Below are 20,350 nucleotides of genomic sequence, written 5' to 3' on the forward strand. Positions count from 1 at the left end.
TAACTGTATTGAGTCTAATACAAATAAATATTCATAAAATGTATAAATACCGTATTTCTTGGACCATAAGACGCACTTTTTTCCCCCCAGAAGTGGGGGGAAAAAGTCCCTGCGTCTTATGGTCCAAATGTAGCCTCTGTGCCCGGGCCGTCTCTCCGGTATCCTTTTCCCTTCTCTAAAAACTGGTGCGTCTTATGGTCCAGTGCGTCTTATGGTCCGAAAAATACGGTAATTATATTATATATATATTATACATGCTACTGTACACTTACATGACATTTAAATATTTTTTTTCACAGATTGTTTTTTAACCGATTGATTTGTTATTTAAAGTTTATTATCAAATGTAATAAATTTACTAAATATCGGTGAGTTATTCCTAATAATTATAGCCTACAATGAAAAAAAAATTTCGATGCAAAAAATTGTACCGAGTTTTTGCATAGAAATTTGCACTGAATTAGATAGCTAGATAGATTAAATGACAGACAGACACAAACAATGACACCGGAGGAGGTGAAAACCCTGGGTTGTCAGGGAACCCATACTGTAATAACTATATTGTTGGCCACTGAATAGCATGCCACCCTTTACCCCAAGATGCACAAAATTGCACATTGCTAAAGCAACCCTTAGTAACCTCTGGAGGATCCTTGGGGTTCAATGGAACCCTGGTTGAGAAATACTGTTCTAGAGGCCAAGAGGCTACATACTCCTCATCCTTTGGACTCCATAATTCGCCGCAGCAGTACTTTGTAAATCAGTAAAAAAAATTCATATACCCTGCCTATGCTCAAACTCTGTCTAAAATGTGTTTAATAAATGGCAAACGGTTCTTTGCGCTCCTCCATACCTGTTTTCCACACAGTGCAGAGAAATATGTAATGGCTGATTCTCACTGAAATGCTCCAATATGTGGCTGCCATGAGCACTCTCTTCCCTATTATTGTTATTATTATTAAACAGGATTTATATAGCGCCAACATATTACGCAGCGCTGCACATTTAATAGGGGTTGCAAATAATGGACGAATACAGACACAGGAGGAGAGGACCCTGCCCCGAAGAGCTTACAATCATGGAGGTGGGGGAAATAACACACAATAGGAGGGGAGATATGTAGTGGTGGGCAGTAGTGTCGTTATCAGAAGACAGAAGAAGATGTGTAAGCAAGTTTGAAAAATGGGTTTTGAGTGCTCTTCCCTACATTCCCAGGACTCTTTTAGGGAATAGTTGGAGACCATTAGATTTTACATTGTTGCAGTTAGAGAGATACCCACTAAGCTCCTTTCCTGGGAACAAACCTTTTTTTTACCAGATAGTAAATGTGAAAATCTCTCCTTAGAGATTCTGATGGCAGTTAAACTGTACAGATGCTCTAATCTTTATTCCTTTATCTTTATTCCTTTATCCAAAACTCAACAAAAAAACAAACAAAAAAACAATATTAGTGATAATTTATATTCCCCAACAAACCAAAATGTTTTAAATTTTTTATCTTTAGGTCTCATAAACATAGCACTGAGTAGATGCATTACAAGTTCACATATTATGACAGATACAAAAGACATTAAAGTAGTTTATTAGTTTACTATAAACATAATGATTATTTATTATGTCAGCTTGTTCTTTAATTCAGAATTTACTTACATTGACTATTTAATCCATGTGCTTTTTTTAAGGCTGACTGCAAGCATTTGCAAAAACATACATTTAAATAAGAAAATATAAGCTTGAGTCTTTGGGAAAAGGGTATTATGTTAAAGTGCTTTGCATTTGCTGAGCTTCCAGAATATACTGTCGAGGTAATGTTCTGTCCTTGTGCCCACTAAAATCATAAACATATTAAATGTGTCATCCTCTGTTTTCCTTTGTTGATCTGCTTTGTTCCCCCAGTGGAATAACAAAGACAGAAATGTCATCTAGGGAGGCAAGTTTTCCATTAGGTAGCCTCCAGCCACTCTCTTTCCGTACACCTCTTGTTCGAAGAACAAGCTCCTGTGCAGCGAGGTTATACCTGTAACACATAACAAGTCATATAAATCCTAACTATTAAGTTTTAAACTATACGTTACATGTGTAATTATTTTATAATACCATTCTTTAAAAATAAAAAAATATGTCTAAGCTAAAATGTGTCAAATAAACTCAAATAAAAATAATAATAAAAATAAAACTCAAATAAATCAATATGCTTTCTGCTATTCATTGTCCTTCTAGCCAGTGAAACATACAATGCTTGCAGTCAGGGATTTATAGGGGGATGTTATACTTATCTATGAGCAAAGAAATAAAACTTTAGTGTGCCCAAGCTCAAAACTAATCTATACATATGTGAATAGGCTCTTTCCTTATCAGTTGATCCCTGATTCCTAAAGTAACCTAAATACAGCTAAAATAGTTTTCTAATATAACACTGTCTTCCTCTTACCAACTCTTGCACCATAACTCAGGTTGGGATCCAAGAATCACTGGCCAACCAGTGCATAGAGGTAGCTTAAAGTTTTGGAAAGATAAGTATTCTGGTGTTTATAAAGTTGAGCAAGCAGGAAATATTAGAGATAGAGGAGAAATCCATTGTAGGTTGGCTGGGTTACACATACAATTTGTAGAAGTAGATGTCTAATAAATCATACATAGTATGTGCTAATATAGTTTTCCATTTCTTGTTGATGTTAGCAGTCTCACCAAGATAACCCAAGCCCCGTGAATGTGACCTACGCAGTCTGACAGCTAATTACACAGAACTGTGTCACCAGACACCATCCCCATTTCAGAGTACATCATTGTCACAATTCTTTTTCTGCAAATCTCTTCCTCTTTGTGTTCTCAATACTATGTATACATCAATACTATGCTGCTTCACAGTGCTTGTATTTGTAACGTTGCTCTGGAAATGTGAATAGCTATTGTTCACAATGAAGCTGTGATGAAAAATATTTTGCAATGGTGTTTCACTCATTTCTCTACAATATGAATCACCCATTTCTGAGGATGCAATTTCCTAAACTTTATTTAATACCAGAAGTTGTGTGGATAGCTATCTTTTCCTTAGTAAATGTGACAGTGCAAGTTTTTTTTACATTATTGTATGTAAGTAATTTAAAAATTCTTGTTAATCCTGCCAGATTCTGTTCTTTATCTGTTTTGAGTAGGAGGGCCATCAGAAAGATGGTTTGCCTAGCCCAGGGGTCTGCAACCTGCGGCTCTTCAGCCTCCTTGTTGTGGCTCCCTTCGGCTGCCGCGGGGAGATCTCTGATGGGGGATCCCCTTCCTCCCAAGACACTGCGGAGGAGGGGGATTCCCTATCCGGTGTTCTAATGAAAAAAATCTACCAGTGAAATAAATCTACCACGGGGCGTGTACAAATGGGTGTGTACAATGACATCCCCCTCCTTTGAACCCCAATTCCTCTGGAATGGGGAGATGTACAAAACCAAAAATGTAGGTGCAAGTGCGGGACACCTGTGACTAACACCGCCTAAAATTTAATTGTTAGGCTATCATCAGAACATAAAGAACTCTGCCCATCAAAAAAATCTACTGTTACACATTGCTGGAGGCACCTGAACCCCAATTTCTCTGGAACAGGAAGGGGGTACAGGTGAACAAAATTAGAGGTGCAAGTGGGGGACACCTGTGGCTAACACCTCCTAAAAACTCCACCTATCAAAAAACCCCTACCCTGTTACACATTGTTGGAGGCTTCTAGCACCTAAACCCCAATTTATCTGGAAACGGGGGTACAGGTGAAAAAAATTTGAGGTGCAAGTATGGGACACCTGTGGCCAACACCTCCTAAAAATTCATAAAAACTCTGCCTATCAAAAAAATCTACCCTGTTACACATTGCTGGAAGCATCTAGCATCTGAACCCCAATTTCTCTGGAACGGGGGGGAGGCGGTACAGGTGACCAAAATAGAGGTGCAAGTGGGGGGCACTTATGGCTAACACCACCTACAATTGAATCGCTAAGGCATCGTCAGAAAATAAAGAACTCTGCCCATCAAAATAATCTACCCTGTTACACATTGCTGGAGGCTTCTAGCACCTGAACCCCAATTACTCAAGATTGGGGGGTACAGGTGAAGAAAATTAAAGCTGCAAATGAGGGACACCTGTGGCTAACACCCCTTAAAATTTCATCGCTAAGGCATCGTCAGAACATAAAGAACTCTGCCCATCAAAAAAATCTACCCTGTTACGTTAGAAGCCTCCAGCTAATGTAACAGGATGATACGTTAGAAGCTGGAGGCTTCTAGGGGCATAGTTCAGTGTTTAATTTATTTCAAAGTAGGCCTACACATGCACACTTGTTGTAACAGGTAAAATTAAAAAAATATTAAAACTTTTAAAAGTTTATAAACTGTGTTATGTTTTGCGGCTCCAGACTATTTTTCTTTAGTGGAAGAGGAGGCAAAATGGCTCTTTTGATAGTAAAGGTTGCTGACCCCTGGCCTAGCCTATGAGCCTTTACTGTAGTCATTATCCCCTGCTGGTTGATTGATAGCTGCTCTAACTATTTAGCAGCTTTGACAGGGACTTACTATTAACATAACTTCATCTTTTGCTAGACAACTTGACAACTTGGCTTGTCACAGTCAGTGGAAAAAGAATGGCTGTAATAATACAACAGAAGAACTCATAAAACAAGAACTGTTATGTTATTTTATCCTATATGTAACCTATACTTACAGTTTAAACTATAGTCCATGGTCATTGACCAACAAGCAGATCATCCTGTGAATTTTCATAATATTGCAGCTGTTTAAAGTCATACGGTTTAGTTTCTCATAACTAAACCTGACCTGAAATAAGGGAAAGTTAAAATTTTCCACTTCTTCTGACTTATCCACAATGTTGTAACCTGGTGGTGTATCAGTATTCTTTGGCATTGTTGCTCATGTTACTGCTGTTCTTTCTGCTGCTCCATTTAAAAATATCCAAATATTTTAATTCTCCATTGCTCTGGTTTGTTGTGCCTATTTTCCTTTATTTAATTATTGTTTGCCATATCCAGGTAACTGATGCACCACTTTATTACTCGTCTCATTCCCTCTTCAAAAATAAATAAACACAAATGGCACCCTCAGATTCTTGCCAGAAAAACAAAAAAAGGAAACATAAAAAAGAAAACTACAGAGATGATATTCACCAATTCCCTATACCAAACTGCAATCCCCCTAATAATTTAATATGAACTTTCAACATATATAGTTTATGATGTGTGTTGTGTTTCCTTAAAACAACAAACGTTACCCCTATAAAATCTGTATTGGTATTTATTCTCTAAACTAGATGTTGAGCAACCAACTTGATCAAAATCTTTTCTTTTTTTTTTTTTGGTAACATGACATTTTTTATACCCATTTTTATAAATCTCCACATACTTAACTTTGCAAACTAGATATGAACTTTTAATTTACCTGTTTGGTTCATTAGGCCCATAAGATTCAAACACTCTTTGAACAATATCTGCCACTTCATTGTCAGTAATAACATCCCATAGTCCATCGGTACCCATTACTAAAACATCATCCGCACTGTGCGTACATTTTGAGAGATCATAGACTTCCACCTGCAAAGGGAAAAGGATAAAATTAGATAGGTTTTATATGTATATTATATGTAAACCCTTATGTTTAAAAGGTCCCAGGCTGTAGTGGAGATACTTACAATACTGTTATAATTTGTACATTATGTAATGCTAAATAGGTAAAATATGCTATTTTGCTAAAAATGCTATTAGTGGTGATGAGACTGCAGTACCTGTATCTTCCAAGATGCATGCCAGGGCCATGAGAGGGGTGGAAGCATCGGCACCCAACAACTATAGCATTAATGCAAGCTTTAGGATTATTCTCTGTAATTCTGTGGAGCCAACTGAGAATCCTAAATGTTTTAGAAAAATGCTCCAGCACAATTAAAAAGCATCTTCTTTTCAAATTTTGGAATACTCAGCTTTTTAAGAAAAGCCACATTTATAATTTTTCATATTCAATATTTAGTTTTTTTCCAGGGGATCATCTAAAGTATAGACAGAACATATATTTTGATACAAGCTTTAAAGTACAAAGTAAAATGAAATAGAGACAAGTGATCCTATGATCCAGTGGGATGAGCAAAATGCTTGAAAGTTGGAGCTGATTGTCCTGTGGGATGACATGCATGTCATTGTTGATATACAATGTTGTTTTATTGAACCATGATAAATAATATTACAATAACCTGTTGCCATGCATGTATCTCCCAATTAATAATATCTAGTTATTTCCAGTGAATAATAAATAATTACAGTCTGTTCACAACAAGATTGTAAAATGACTCAACAGTAGTTAAAATCTGACTCCTGCCTGTAAATATAAAATATTTATAAGGTTCCATATCTATTGTACATTTGAGTCCTTGGCATATCATTTGGAAAATAAAGCTTTCTACAAAAGCCTGTGGACAGTTAACAACAGACATGAATAAGATAATGTTTTTGTAATGTAATTGGCATTTGTCTATTACATTTAAAGCTGTATTGTTTACTGTAAACCAGTGCACATATTTATTACACCCTTATGCTTAGGACAGAATGTATGGACAGCAAAAGAGATTCGTAAGCTGTAGGCCAGGGTGGTTGTGAAATAAGAGCTTTTAGTTAAGTTAATACGTGCAAATTTGCAGGGTGTTTGTTTTTCTCAAACCCTTATCTGTTTTATATCTAATAATTATTTTGCTACCGCTTTTTAAGTCTAGATCTATAATGTTTAATGCCAAACTCTATGGGTAATGCTCTGTACAGATGTCAGCTAGACATTACATTACTGTTCCTGAAAACATTGCTCAGCAATATCAATCCAGTAATTGTTTTTATATCAACAATCCAAAGAAAAATGCAGCTGGGGTCTCTTTATCTTTTAATGTTTCTGTACTTACTTGTTCTGTATTTGCCTGAACCACTCCTCTATTGTCATGACCACTGTCAGCAACCAGTCTGCTCTCCAGAAACTGATGGCTACAGACATGGCTACCTATATGACAGACACTCCCATGTACTCCACATGCACATTAAAAGTTTCTGTCTAGATTCCTCTTGGCTGATGGCCACCTTTACCTCCAAAAATACCCTGATTTCTCCAGTACTGACATATTAACATTTATCACTTAGGAATAGTGGCCACCCTTACCCCTAAAACTGTGGAACTGCTTGTCAAACTTATCCACCAGGAGCTAACAGTCATCTACAAATTAATTATTTATTAAATAGATTTTATATAGCGCCAACATTATACACAGTGCTGTACACTAAAAAGGGGTTGCAAATGACAGACAGTAACACAGGAGGAGGAGAGGACCCTGCCCTGAAGAGCCTACAATCTAGGAGGTACACTTTACAATCATTCTCGCTCATACCCTTCTCATTTCATGAGAAAAAGACACTGAGGACCATCCTAAACCAGTAAGAACAAATTGGACATACAGTTGCCTCTGATTAACAAATACCTATCTACACCTTCATTTATAACTACTATTAACATCCCAGGAACTGACATTTGTCTGTAACACTTGGTTGACAGACAACCACCCTATGTCCCCTTAAGATTTCTGAAAACCCACCAACAAGAAAGAAAATTATATTTTCTATTTAATGTTTTTCTTTATTGTTTAACTATTTCTATTTAAAAACTTTTAGGTTATCAAAGGATAACTAATGTCTGTAAAAGTGCATTTTCAATGCTGTAATGTTTGAAAGCTGTAGAACTTTACATTCATTGTGTGTTTTTAGCACTTTCTCCATAAAGTCTAGCAAACTTTATGTGCAGTAAAATACAAGTACAGGACGTAGAAAAATAAAACTTTAAGATGCATACACGAGGTATAAAAATAGAATACTTACTCCAGGCACAGACGATAGGAATGGCTTAATGTAGATATTTGAATTATACACTTTAAGGTCATGATCCCCAAATCCACGTGTTACTCCAATGGTTGCCATAACCCTAGCCTGCAAAGAATAACTATTAGAAATGAAGATTTACTGCTCAGTCATATTTTTTCAATCATTTCTGTATCTTTATAGTTCATTCTAACAGGTTAAATACTAATCATTTTTTATTTGCATTTTTATTTGCACAGTAGGTGTTTACTGATTATGCTGGCATGCATGTTGTAAAACAAGCTGCTTTATTTACTGTATGAAAGGGCTAGGCTTTTCAATTACATGATGCCACCATTTTTGCAACCTTGTTTTTAGTAAACGGAAGTATGGGCACAATCAAAATACCATAAATGAGGAAGTTTGTCAGCAGCATTAGCACAGGAGTTTTGTTCTACATACAGGCAATGTGATGCAGAAAATTCTGCTCGCAATGATGTTCTTCTTGCAATTGTTATGCAAATTGCACTGACTTGAAATTGAGGAAATTCAAAACTACTCCCAAGTAGTGTTTGATAAGTTTCAAGTCAGTAAAATTTGCATAAAAGTCAAATTTTCTGAATCTCCTTGACCATCTATGTATAGTGATATTTTTATAACAAGCTGTCCAGCAATAGTGCCAGTTAAAGATAAAGGAAATCATTTTATATTGGGGTGAGGGTGCATAGCCACCCTAAGACAGAATTTAGGTTACTGATTCAAAGTAAAGGAAAAAAAAGCTAGCAGCCACTGCACCTAAGAAATGTTGAGTTGCAATATATTATATTTTTGTTTTTGTTGGCTTGGGATACACTTTAAGATTATCTTCCTGAGCCACATGCCGCTGCTTTAAATTTTTTGGCCATTCTAAAATTTGCTTGATTTCAGTGCTTCAGTGGTTTATAGCAGGAACTAAACAACTTTTAGTGCAGTAGACACTTTGAGCACCTAGGAAATGCTTTTATGCCATGCTAAAGAGGAAGCGCTAAACAGGAGCCATGTGTACACAAGGTAGACCTGATCTAACTCCTTAGCCTCCATTGTAATAATAGATTACAAAAGTAATCTGTATACTAATAAAGTAAAAGTAAAGTATACTGATAAGAGCAAGATATAGACTACATTTATAGGTGATCTGTTGCTGAAGAGGTACATTAATCCTTAGGTCCCAACATATCAGTCAGGTGTGTTGGATGAAAATTTCCCCTACCCATGTAAGTGTGCAAAATGTAATTTATTGGGATATTTTTTATGGCTGTAAGAATTACAAGAAAAAAATGCAGACTTCTCTATTATTGCAACCTACTAGATTACTGGGATGTCAAGACTCTGCCCTACCCTTCTTTACCCTTTATAACCAGTCTTTCACCCAGTCTTCCTCAGGGTTCGTTAAGCATATAAAACCACAGTATGCGTGACTTTTCAGTTTATTGTGGAGCGCTGGGCAGCCTATTAAAAAAATTGGTCTGCCCAACCCAATGCACACCAAAGAATATGCATTTTATATGAAGTACTGCACAGCCTAGTGGGATTAAATCCTTCTAATTGGCTGAGTATGACTGATAACTAACCTATCCTTAGTTCCCTTCTAATAAGCATACCATATTATTACAATAAGCTGCTTGTTCAGTTTTGCTTTTTAATTACTTATTTTAGTAGTTAGTAAGTAGGTTAATAAGACCAAGTACTGTACGATCTTATGGAGGTTTTTTCATTATACACAGAGAAACCTAAATAGGTGATACTAGACTTCATTCACTGTTCTCTGAAAATTTAAACACCAGTTTATCCTGTTAGTCACGTGGAAAGGTGGATACCTATTGCCCCTCTATTTCTGCAGTAAGACCCACTTTACCTGTTTGGAATGAACGAAACCTATATGATTTCTTAGTGTGAAAAGCAGACTGAGGAGTCCGAGGCACAGACAACCAGACTGAAACTTTACCAACAGAATAGCAGAGGTATTTACCAAGCATGGTGCTAAGCTACAAAGGATTTCCATTTTTTTCTTAAATTAATAATGCAAAAAAAATAATTAGAAGATTGTTAACTTTAAAGTCTACAAACCTTTTTGCCTTCTCCATATACAAGAGGAAACTTCATATCATCTTCTTCAATTGTTTTGTAAGCCCTGGTTTAAAAAAAAAAGTGAATGTAAAATGTTATAAAGTATTTGTTGATGATTTACACAATGAAATAAATCTTTTTAGGAATATGAGTTCCTCTTAAACATTAATACATAAAGGCATAAACAAAACCATGCATTAAGATGTGGCTTCTATAACTAAAAGCATTGATGTCAGTGTCAGAGCAGGAATGTACAATCAGAGAGTTGTGTGTTTAAAATGCTTGCTTCCTATGTTGTATACTTTAAAACATGTATAGACTGTTATCCATTATCTTAGAAAACTTGATATGGCTGATATTTGTTTTAATCAAGAATTTTAAATATAAATTTAACGCTTTCCTATTAGTGACAGATGTTTGTACTATTACTCACTTATTTCCTGCTAAAACCTTAGGGCCTCCATATTTTTCCTGTCTCCTGCTAAAACTATAAATTTTTTGTAAGCTTCTGTAGCTGTAAATTATAACTCTCCCACCTGGGAGGTTAATCGTCACTTCCTGTGCTTTGAACAAAACAGAAAGTGAGAGGAAAGAGAGGAAAATACACTCTTAGACTAAACAGATGTGCCCATTAGTATATTTTCTTTATTTGCTTTCCTTGTAAAAACTAAAAATGTTTGAGTTTACCTAATTTTAGTCCCGGTGACAGTGGTCACCAAAACAAATAACGAGAGTAAATCTTCTCAAAGATTTCACAATTAACAATACCAGTCTACACTTCTAAAAAGCTATCAGATATGTAATCATGAAAGCAGCATTTATTTGACTATTTCTCCATATGCCTGTTATCAGCATTAAAATAATAGAGGTGATCAGACAACTTCCATAATGAAAATAAATTATATTCATTGGGAAGGAGAGAATGCAAGTGAATAAGAAAACACACAGTTGTAATATAAATACTCAAGAGTGGGAGATCAAATTCAAATACTTGCCTATTTTTGAATATGTGAACTTTACAATGTGATACATATAAGAGGATATGTTTTTGATGTGAATTCACAGAAGAGTGCTTACACACTGTCAGCAAAAGATGACATCACCTGACCACAAAATGTAGATTAGCACAGATATTGCTGAACTCTTCAGTGACCCAAACTAACAGCAAATGCTGACTGTTTCTAATCTTGGCTGTATCATACTTTTTGCACAAGATTTTTCCTGGTTACACCATAAGCAGAATTTAGGTGGCTTTATGTTGCAGATTCTTAAAAGTACATTACAAAAAGATGTACAAGCATTTAATTTGATTCATGATGTGCTTGAAATGGAAACATTTATACTGAGCAAAAGCTTGATGCTTACAGAAAATACCAACAAGTGTTGCCAAAGTCTAACATAAATATTTAAAAATGGAAAGAAATCATGGGCTACAGTAGAAATTAAACAGTCAAGTTTCAGAACATTTAGGAATTAACAATCATTTAGCAAACTGGGTAGATTTACATGAAAAAAAGAGTTTAAAGTGAAAATAACCTAACCTAAAAGGTGATCAATCTTGATGAAGCATACCATAATCCATGTCTATAAGTTGCCAAAGGTGCCTCAGGCATTGATGAAGAATACTATGGTCCCTGGTCCCTGTCTATAAGTTGCCGAAGGTGCCTCAGGCATCGATGAAGAATACTATGGTCCCTGGTCCCTGTCTAAACTTGCTGAAGGTGCCTCAGACATAGATAAAGCATACCATGGTCCCTGTCTATAAGTTGCCGAAGGTGCCTCAGACATAGATAAAGCAAACCATGTTCCCTGTCTATAAGTTGCCGAAGGTGCCTCAGGCATTGATGAAGAATACCATGGTCCAAGTCTTTAGCTTGCTGAGGGTGCTGAAGCACTGATGAATTCATAAAGGTTTAGACAAGATATATCAAAATGCATATATGCATAAATGTATATATATATTGCAACTTTTTTAGTGTGATCTAAATTAAGACGGAAACTCTGTATATTACCAGCCTGTCATGGTGTGGTCCCGATACAGGATCCGTTTCCTGATTTCTTTATGCTGTACTCTTCTTGGAAACTCAAGGCATGTGAATTCATTTCCCAACAGATCTGGCTTCAAGGAAGCCTAATGAAGGAAAGATTGCATGTATTTATAAGATACTGTGCCACCTGTCCTTTTTCAGTTTACAAAAGAGAAAAACAGACATACATATACACACACACTGATATATTTGGTAAATTATATGCAGATGCATAGGTCGCCTTACTGTCTGAAATTACTGATAAACTTATGATGTAAACTTAAATTTGGGTTGTCAGACACTGCTTGTTAAGCACCCTTTCTGCCTCCTTTGTTTCCCTGAAATACATTTTAAAACTGCCATTAAACAATAATAGGATATAGCTTATATGATTAACATACATAACCACCTCCCCTTCTGAAGAATTAAAATGTTTTCTAAAAGTAAATACAATAAAATTCAGATACAAGCTGGATAAATAACAGAATAATTTTAGCAAAATTAGCTACAGTGCAATTGGAATTTCAATAATAAAAAAAGACATTAATGTCCATTATAGTTTGCACGACAGATGTTTAGGGAAGAAGTGTGCCTTTAAATATGTGTTCTTACTAGGAATTGCAGTCTTTGCCTTTCTGTTTCCGGAGTAAACTCTTGCGACATCGGAATGGTTTTCCCCTGTTGGATGATAATGGCTCTAAAATTATATAAAAAAGTGAAGTCACACAAATGAAGTTTTCATATAAAAATACCTTATACAGCAATTGAAAAATGACAGTCATACAGAAATTTTACTGAGCTCCAAATATTCTGGCTTTAGTAAACAATTCCACCAAGACTGATAATTATAATTATTATATTGTATTCAGCATTAAAACAATATAGTTACATAAAGTAGGTTAGGTTGAAAAAAGACATAAGTCCATCAAGTTCAACCACTAGGGAAATAAACATATCCCAGATATAAAACCCTATAAGACATAGTTGGTCCAGAGGAAGGCAAACAAAACCCCTGGTACAATTTGCTTCAACAGGGGAAAAAAACTCCTTCCTGATTCCATGAGGCAATCGGATGTTCCCTGGATCAACAGTCACTGTTATCTTTACTTTAAAGCCTTAATACCCAGTTATATTCTGTGCTTCCAGAAAAACATGCAGCTTTTTACTAAAGCAATCTAGAGTAGTTGCTGAAAACTACTTCGTGAGGGAGCTGATTTCACATTTTCACAGACCTTTTAGTGAAGAATCCCTTCCTTACACGGAGCTTAAATGGGACATTCATCTCGTTAATATAGATGTTTTTCCCTTGACCTGTATCTGGTAAGCATGCATTAATAAACCCTACATGCTGATCTGCCTGAAAATTTGAACTAAGGGCTGCAGGATTCACATGTAAAGGAAGCACCATATTTACATACTAAGAGTTGTACTAGAGTTGCCTGGGCCATCCATGTAATGTATTTGTGGTTTTCCCAACCCAACTAAAGTACATAGGCTGCTGTGAAGGGGAGTGACCATGATCCAGAGAAAATGACATTGTATAAGTATTTATTTTAGCAGTGTTTCTCAACCAAGGTTCTGTATTTTAAGGGTTTCTCCATCTGTAAAGGTTTGTCCATCTTTAAAGACCACACTATAGGTTATCAAGCATTTAGCCCATCATAGCTATTATACTGTAAAATTCTGATATATTCAGTCTGTAAATATTTTGAAAAGACTAATTTTCCCAGCCATGAAAGGGTTAGAGAAAAACACAGATGGCATTTAAAATATTAAAAATTCTGAAAGAAAATAAACTGGAGAAAACAAAATGGAAGTCATATATTATGCAAACAAGGTAGGGATGCAGGTAAAAATAAGATAGGGGAAAGGGGATAGAGAAAAGGTGGACAGAGGTTAACAGACAGTGGAGGATAGAGGGGAAGACAAAAGGCAAGCCTTCTCCTCTCAACCCCACTGCTTGAAACTATTACCAATATTCTGCTTATTGTATTCATAAAATGTTTTGTGAATAAATAGCTCTATGTAGCAATCAAAGTTATAAATAAACCATACCTGCTGTCCCCAGCATTGGCTACATACAGTTTGTCCAGCAAACAGACAGCAACAAGTGCACAGCAGCCACCATCTATACTGTGTGAGGTTCTCTCTCTTTCAATTTGTTCATCCTGTAACAATGAAGATAAACATAGCACATAAAATGGAAGCCAGTAGAGGAAATGGGTATATAATGTTTAGGGTTTTTTATTTGCAATATTTCTTTCTCTATTATCGTTACAAATCTAAAAAAATTTACAAAAATGGCCAGCGGAGGGTAAATAGCCAGTTACTGTTATTGCCCTTGCTCTCCCTGCAGCAGTTTTTTTCATTATTACTGACTTTCAAAACCTTTACTCATGCTGTGCCATTGTGTAAGACAGCTATATTGACAGGGGTTGGACTTTTCTCCCTTATCTTTGAGCCCCCCAGCAAAGAAAACACTGAGCAGGTGGTCTGAGCCCTAAGAAAGGCCAAGATGCAGAATCAAAGCAGCAGCCTGGTCTTCTCCAGAGCCTCTTGAGGTGCCAGGCTCGGGGCAGGCAGCAAGCAATTGAGGTCAGGAACCAGGGGGCAAGAATCAGAAATCAAGATAATAGATACCGGTGATGCAGGGGTCACCAAAAACACTGGGGAACACAGGAGACAAAGAAAGTGACAGAAAGCACAGGTGACACGGGGGTCATTGAAGACAAATGGTACACTGGAAGAGCACAAGGGAATAATATTATTATTATTATTATTAATAATAAACAGTATTTATATACCATATTTTGCAGCACTGTACATTAAATAGGGGGTTACAAATGACAGACAGATACAGACAGTGACACAGGAGGAGGAAAGGCCCCCACCAAGAAGAGCTTACAATCTAAGAGGTGGGGGAAGAAGCACACAAAAAGAGGGGGGATATGGAATGGTGGGTAAGTAGTGAGGGCTTAAAGAGACAGAAGAAAGTAGGCAAGTTTGAAAAGATGGGTTTTGAGTGCGGTTTTAAATGAGCAGAAAGTAGAAGCAAGGCGAATAGGACAAGGAAGACCATTCCAGAGAGTTGGGGCAGCTCTAAGAAAAGTCTTGGAGTCGTGTGTGTGATGAGGTGAGGAAGTCATTAGTAGGTAATTGGAGGGGTGAAGAGAGTGGCTAGGGGTGTATTTTTCTATCAGTTTAGAAAGGTAGGTGGGACAAGAAGGATTTCCCCTTTTTTTTGCAAATGCAAACATTCAAAAATGTGTCATTTAGCATTTTAGAAGGTCTCAAATGTGTTGTTTAGGCACAAGACAGGACCTAGGATTATGTCTGTCTTTATGGTTACTATTCTGCTGATTGAGCAGCTCACAGGTCATAGACTTTCCATATTAGTAATATTGGTAATGCAAAGGATAAACTTGCAATTTTTGTGTTTTGCATGAAAAGACTACGTTACCCCTGCCTTAAAGTTATTAGAGATTATTATGTGGTAATATTAATTTATGAAAGCATTCAGTATTATCACAACAAACTTGCATTAATAATGAAAGCTATCAAGTATTTAGAGAGAATACAGAGTGTGTCAAGTAGAGGAATAGCTGACATCTGTTTTATGATGCTAGTAGATAAATATAACTTTCTATAAACCGGCCAAGGACGAATTTATACTTTTTTCTCCACTAGGCCAGCTAGCCTGATCCCCCATCCCAGCCAATAACAGACTGACACAGATACACACACAACAGGCACAGGTGCAGGCCCGAGATCGGGTGACATAGCGTGCTGTAAAGGGAAAACTCACTGCACATGTGTGAGATTGGCTCCTCCCCATGTAAGAAAAAGCTCTGATGTGCAGAAGGAGCAGCCAAGATCCTGCTGGGATGCGTGACGTGGATATCCTAGGAGGGTTGTACTCCCATTCCGCCTTTATCGCAGCAGGGACAGAAGGGGAGGGGCTTCACCTTTTTTTTTTTAAGGAAAAAAAAAAAGAAGGTCATTTTTACTTTCCATAGCAGGTTGTCTAACAGGTTGTCTACCCTTTTATGCAAAGTAAAAATGTTGGTGATAGGTCTGCTTTAAGGCAGAGGATGTGATGATGATCCCAAGGCTGCTTGTACTTGCGTCTCATATAACTTATTACCTGTAGGAGTCATCTCCCGCAGGCAGCCCTGCAGCATTGATTTTTTGGGAAATTCTCCTGCACAATTATCCAGTGAGAGGGCCAGATGCTTGTTTGGCCCTTTTTGTTGAAATCCAAGGCTTTAAGAAATGAATGGTCCACCAATGGTTAGAACTTCAATCCATTAAGGCAATGTTTGTCATCCAGGGGCCCGTGAAACACTAGGTTTCCTCCAGTTTGGTAGGCATTCCTTGAGCAATAAGCAATTAGGCCATTTCAGACCCATGGTAAGCTGAAACATTTTACTTCAGGCTCATCCGTAATATTCATTATTATATTATTAATGAAATAATGGAAACTAATTTTTGCATACAACTGCGGCAGATTGTGCTGTGGTTCACAAAAATGACAAGCTGCTTTTGGCTATGTGATTGTCCTTTTGAGATGTGTACAATGGCTGCAGCTATGTGCAAATCTGGTTAACTGCAATGGGTTTTTCAGGTCTCAGGCACATAGCAGCAGTTCGCTGTACAGCTCAGAGCTGCCAACCTCACAATTTTACACTATAAGGGTGAAGGAGCCCTAATTGTACCATATATCAGTGAATATCAGATTTACTGCTTTATAAATACAATATATGTACAATATATAAAAATGTGTTTCAGGGTTATTTGATAAAATGGTAAAATCAATCGTAGTTCAGAATATTTGAACAAGTCAATCAGTTATTGAACAAGTGGATGGTAAATTAAAAAATTGTAGTTGGTGACAATTATAGATTTAAATATATTATAACATTCTGGACGGGTTTCCCTTTCCCACTCTTTAGGATAGTGTTGGTGTATTTATAGCCACCCCTATAACATTAACCAATGTGGAAAAATTGAGAAAGAGAAAAGAAAGGGGCTTCAAGGCTGTTTTTCAAATATTTATTTTAGAAAAATAGTGTGATATGAATATTAGTATACATTGACATAGGATTTTATGTATCCATCTCCCATTATATAATCACGGGGTGGAGGCCACTGAACTAAACATCAACAACCTGTGCTAGATATGCTTAATAATTTTGTAGTGTAGGTTAGCCAATGAAACAACTTGTTACCTAACACGTTTCGCACAAAGGGGCTTCCTCAGGGGTATGTTACAGATGTGTAGACTTTGTTATTTTCAGGTTGGTTGGGATTGCAGCAGTTTGTTGTGTCATGGGTAAAACATGTAGGAGGACAGGCCTGACGTAGTAATAATTGTTTGTCACAATACCACCTAGATAGATGGATTTTACAGGATATTGGTAGTAGTACTGAGTCAATATTACTTTGGAAGCAAGGTACCAGTTAGGTCCTACATAGAGTGGGAAGAGAAGAGAGGCAGCGTAGTTGCCGCTTCAGGCAGTTAGTTAAATAAACTAGATAGAAAATAACACTAATTTTTTAAAATAAATTTAAGTAATTTTTTGATTATTTTTCAGAAGATTTTTTTGGCTTTTTCTGTAAAATCCCCTTATAATTGAACTTCATACATGATAATTGTTTGCAATGCTGCTCTTTTCAAGACTTTTTTTTTAATATTTTTTAAAGAAATGTTAATGAACTTTAACAAATATTAACAAAGTTAATATTTACACATTAAAAAAAATCCTAAATTTAGGATAGAATATTAAACTTTGAAATAAATGTTTCCATGCCCAGATCACTCACAGAGCACTTGCTGAACAGTGTGATATTGTGAAATACAACAGGCATAAAGACACCAAAGCCAAAGTGATTTTTGTGAATGGCAGTTTGCCAACATGTGTATACCTCTTGTAGCTACACACTTTCTCCTAATGTCTCCGGAAAAGGAAAGATAATCCAAAAGAAGCCAAAGGATTATACATTCATTCAGTGGAGGACATAGCCAACAGTGGGCACATGTGCAGAACATTTGTTGGGGCCCGCTGCCCTCATTCCCTGCTATATGCCCTGCCCATCTTCACCCTACTCCACTGCCTGCACTCACTGTCTGACACAGATGCAGAGCCACAAGTAGGAAATCTACAATATCCAGCCCATTTACCCAGCAATTCCCTTTCCAGTCTAGAGAGACATATTCCCTACAAGCTGGGTATGACTGTGACCACCTTTATGTGGCCCATTGACCTTGCACGGTCTGCCTTATCAACAACTATGGAATATTATCAGCACTGTTCTGAAATGTTTTTATGTCTGATCTCCAATTACCCCTAAAGTAAAGTAAACCTAAAGTAAAGAATTGCTATGTTATACCTAAAACTCCTAGAAGTGTTAATTGTGTCTAAGCAGTACCCTGAAAATGTTATTTTTAGTTCCTCTTGACAAACAGCATTTTATTTTCTGGTATGTGAGTGTATCTAGGTATGCCTGGCATTCTGGTTGGAGAGAGCAAACTGCTTTATCACATAGCTTGATCATGCTTCTTTATACAATAGATAGAACAACACACCTAATACTCTGTATACATTGTGCGCTGCCTGTTTGCTCCGTCTATTTAGACAGGTACAGTGGTGTTTCTTGAGCTGCTATGAAGATTGGAAGAAATTACAGCTTGTAAACAAAATGCAAAAGTATGAGATATACAGCTGTATGAATTCTTAACCTGGTGTGTTTAACAACACTGATCATGCCATTTTATTTTTTCTTATTGTATTTTATTGAATAATACTTTCTGAGACTGCTGGTTCAATAATGTCAAAGTTTACTGCACCGGCTACAACATAGCAGAGTTTTGTAGTTTTGTTTTCTAAAATACACTATAAGTGCTATGTTTACATTTGTACATAAAGCACTAGTTGTAGATCCTACAGCTGATAGCAACAGTGACTTATTAACAGGCTAGGAGGAGCTGTAGGTAAAAAAAAGGTTATTTTTTTTCTTTCAACATTTTAGCAAGAGATGGAGTAAAGTTTAGGGTTTGGTTAAAACCAATAAACCAAAAGCTTTTATTCTTTTTGGACAGAGCAGGTTTAGATAGAAAAATCATACCTAACAGAGATTATGTAAGCTTCCATTTCTAACTGGATTCTTAAAAATACAACTTGCCTGATTGTTGGTGTTCTGATCATCTACCTTTAATATTTTCTGAACTACTGACCCAAAAATAATATCCTCGTACAGCTCAGGTGTTAATTGCCACAGGTATATACATATTTCTTTCAGGGATATGAGTGGCACTACTGACACCAAAAGATCAGTTTTACATCTAAACAATTACCATTCTTTACAATTAGTTAAAAGCAATTGAGTATACAGTACATCATATCTAAGTGGTAGATCCACTTTAACTTTAAAGCGGAACTAAACCCAATTGATACTCACCTGTCCCCCAATCGTTGCAGGCACCACCATCTTCCACCTTCATTTCTTCTATGTGTACATCTTTGACCATCTGGATTTGCCCAGACAGGGATGAAATTCATTCACTAATGATGCTTGTATGATAAGCCAGGTTTAGGGTATCTAGTGATTTTTTGACACTTTGACAATTTTACAAGAATATTTATTGTAAAAGGGACATGATGTCACTTCTTGCAAACAACACCTGCCTGATCGTGGCAGTTTTCAAAGTGGGACTTTGGTTCCACTTTAAGAACTAAAATATTGACTCTGATAACTTAGCATTGGCATTGTTCACATTTGATGCAGAGACAACTATGGAGGATGAAGTGAACAGCAGAAGTAAAGCTAATGTAGTTTTAGACCATAGTTTAGGATTTAGGTTATTGTTGGGCTTGGGTAAAGTTAACTGGACGGTTAGTGTTTATATTGAATAATCAATCAATCTGGAATTCCTCAAACATTCTTTCCAGGTGAATCTGGGTGCAAAGTGAAAGGGTGTATGGTTAGGAGCTAAACATTAAATTTAAGGGTTAGGAAAAACATAAAGGGCCATGTTAATATTTAGGAGTTGTGGCATAAGGTTTTGGGGGTCAGTTGAAGTATTCAGGTACAGAAGAATAATGTGTTCGGGGGTACTTTAATGCAGTGATACTTTTGGGCACTTATTCAAGATCCTAATACTGAACCACCTGTTTACCAATATTTTAGTTTTTTTTTTAATTTAAGGGGTACAATGAGGTTTACAGTTATGTTTTAGTGAAGCTTTAGAAGTCAGGTCAAGTTAATTCTTTTTGATTCAGCAAAATGTTTTGGGCCCTTGATGTAATGTTTAGAAAAATTGTAGCAAAGCTGCTTTTCACTTTTAGGTGCACT

The 20,350-nt window shown here is 36.5% G+C and overlaps 1 protein-coding gene across 2 annotated transcripts in view; it reads right to left on the reverse strand.

Annotated features, from left to right (window-relative positions):
- Positions 1-1,481: 1,481 nt before the first annotated feature.
- Positions 1,482-20,350, reverse strand: part of PPM1J (protein phosphatase, Mg2+/Mn2+ dependent 1J) — a 36,308-nt gene continuing 17,439 nt past the window's right edge. For both annotated transcript variants that reach the window (XM_072425819.1, XM_072425825.1), the window contains exons 5-11: positions 14,054-14,166; positions 12,611-12,695; positions 11,984-12,102; positions 9,972-10,035; positions 7,887-7,994; positions 5,428-5,579; positions 1,482-2,017 (exon numbers count right to left, since the gene is read on the reverse strand). In XM_072425819.1, coding sequence (XP_072281920.1) covers positions 1,855-2,017; positions 5,428-5,579; positions 7,887-7,994; positions 9,972-10,035; positions 11,984-12,102; positions 12,611-12,695; positions 14,054-14,166 — 804 coding nt within the window. In that variant the 3' untranslated portion in view covers positions 1,482-1,854. The remainder of the gene's footprint in view (positions 2,018-5,427; positions 5,580-7,886; positions 7,995-9,971; positions 10,036-11,983; positions 12,103-12,610; positions 12,696-14,053; positions 14,167-20,350) is intronic.

The sequence above is a fragment of the Pyxicephalus adspersus genome, chromosome 1 (assembly GCF_032062135.1).
Source record: "Pyxicephalus adspersus chromosome 1, UCB_Pads_2.0, whole genome shotgun sequence".
NCBI classification, from domain to species: domain Eukaryota; kingdom Metazoa; phylum Chordata; class Amphibia; order Anura; family Pyxicephalidae; genus Pyxicephalus; species Pyxicephalus adspersus.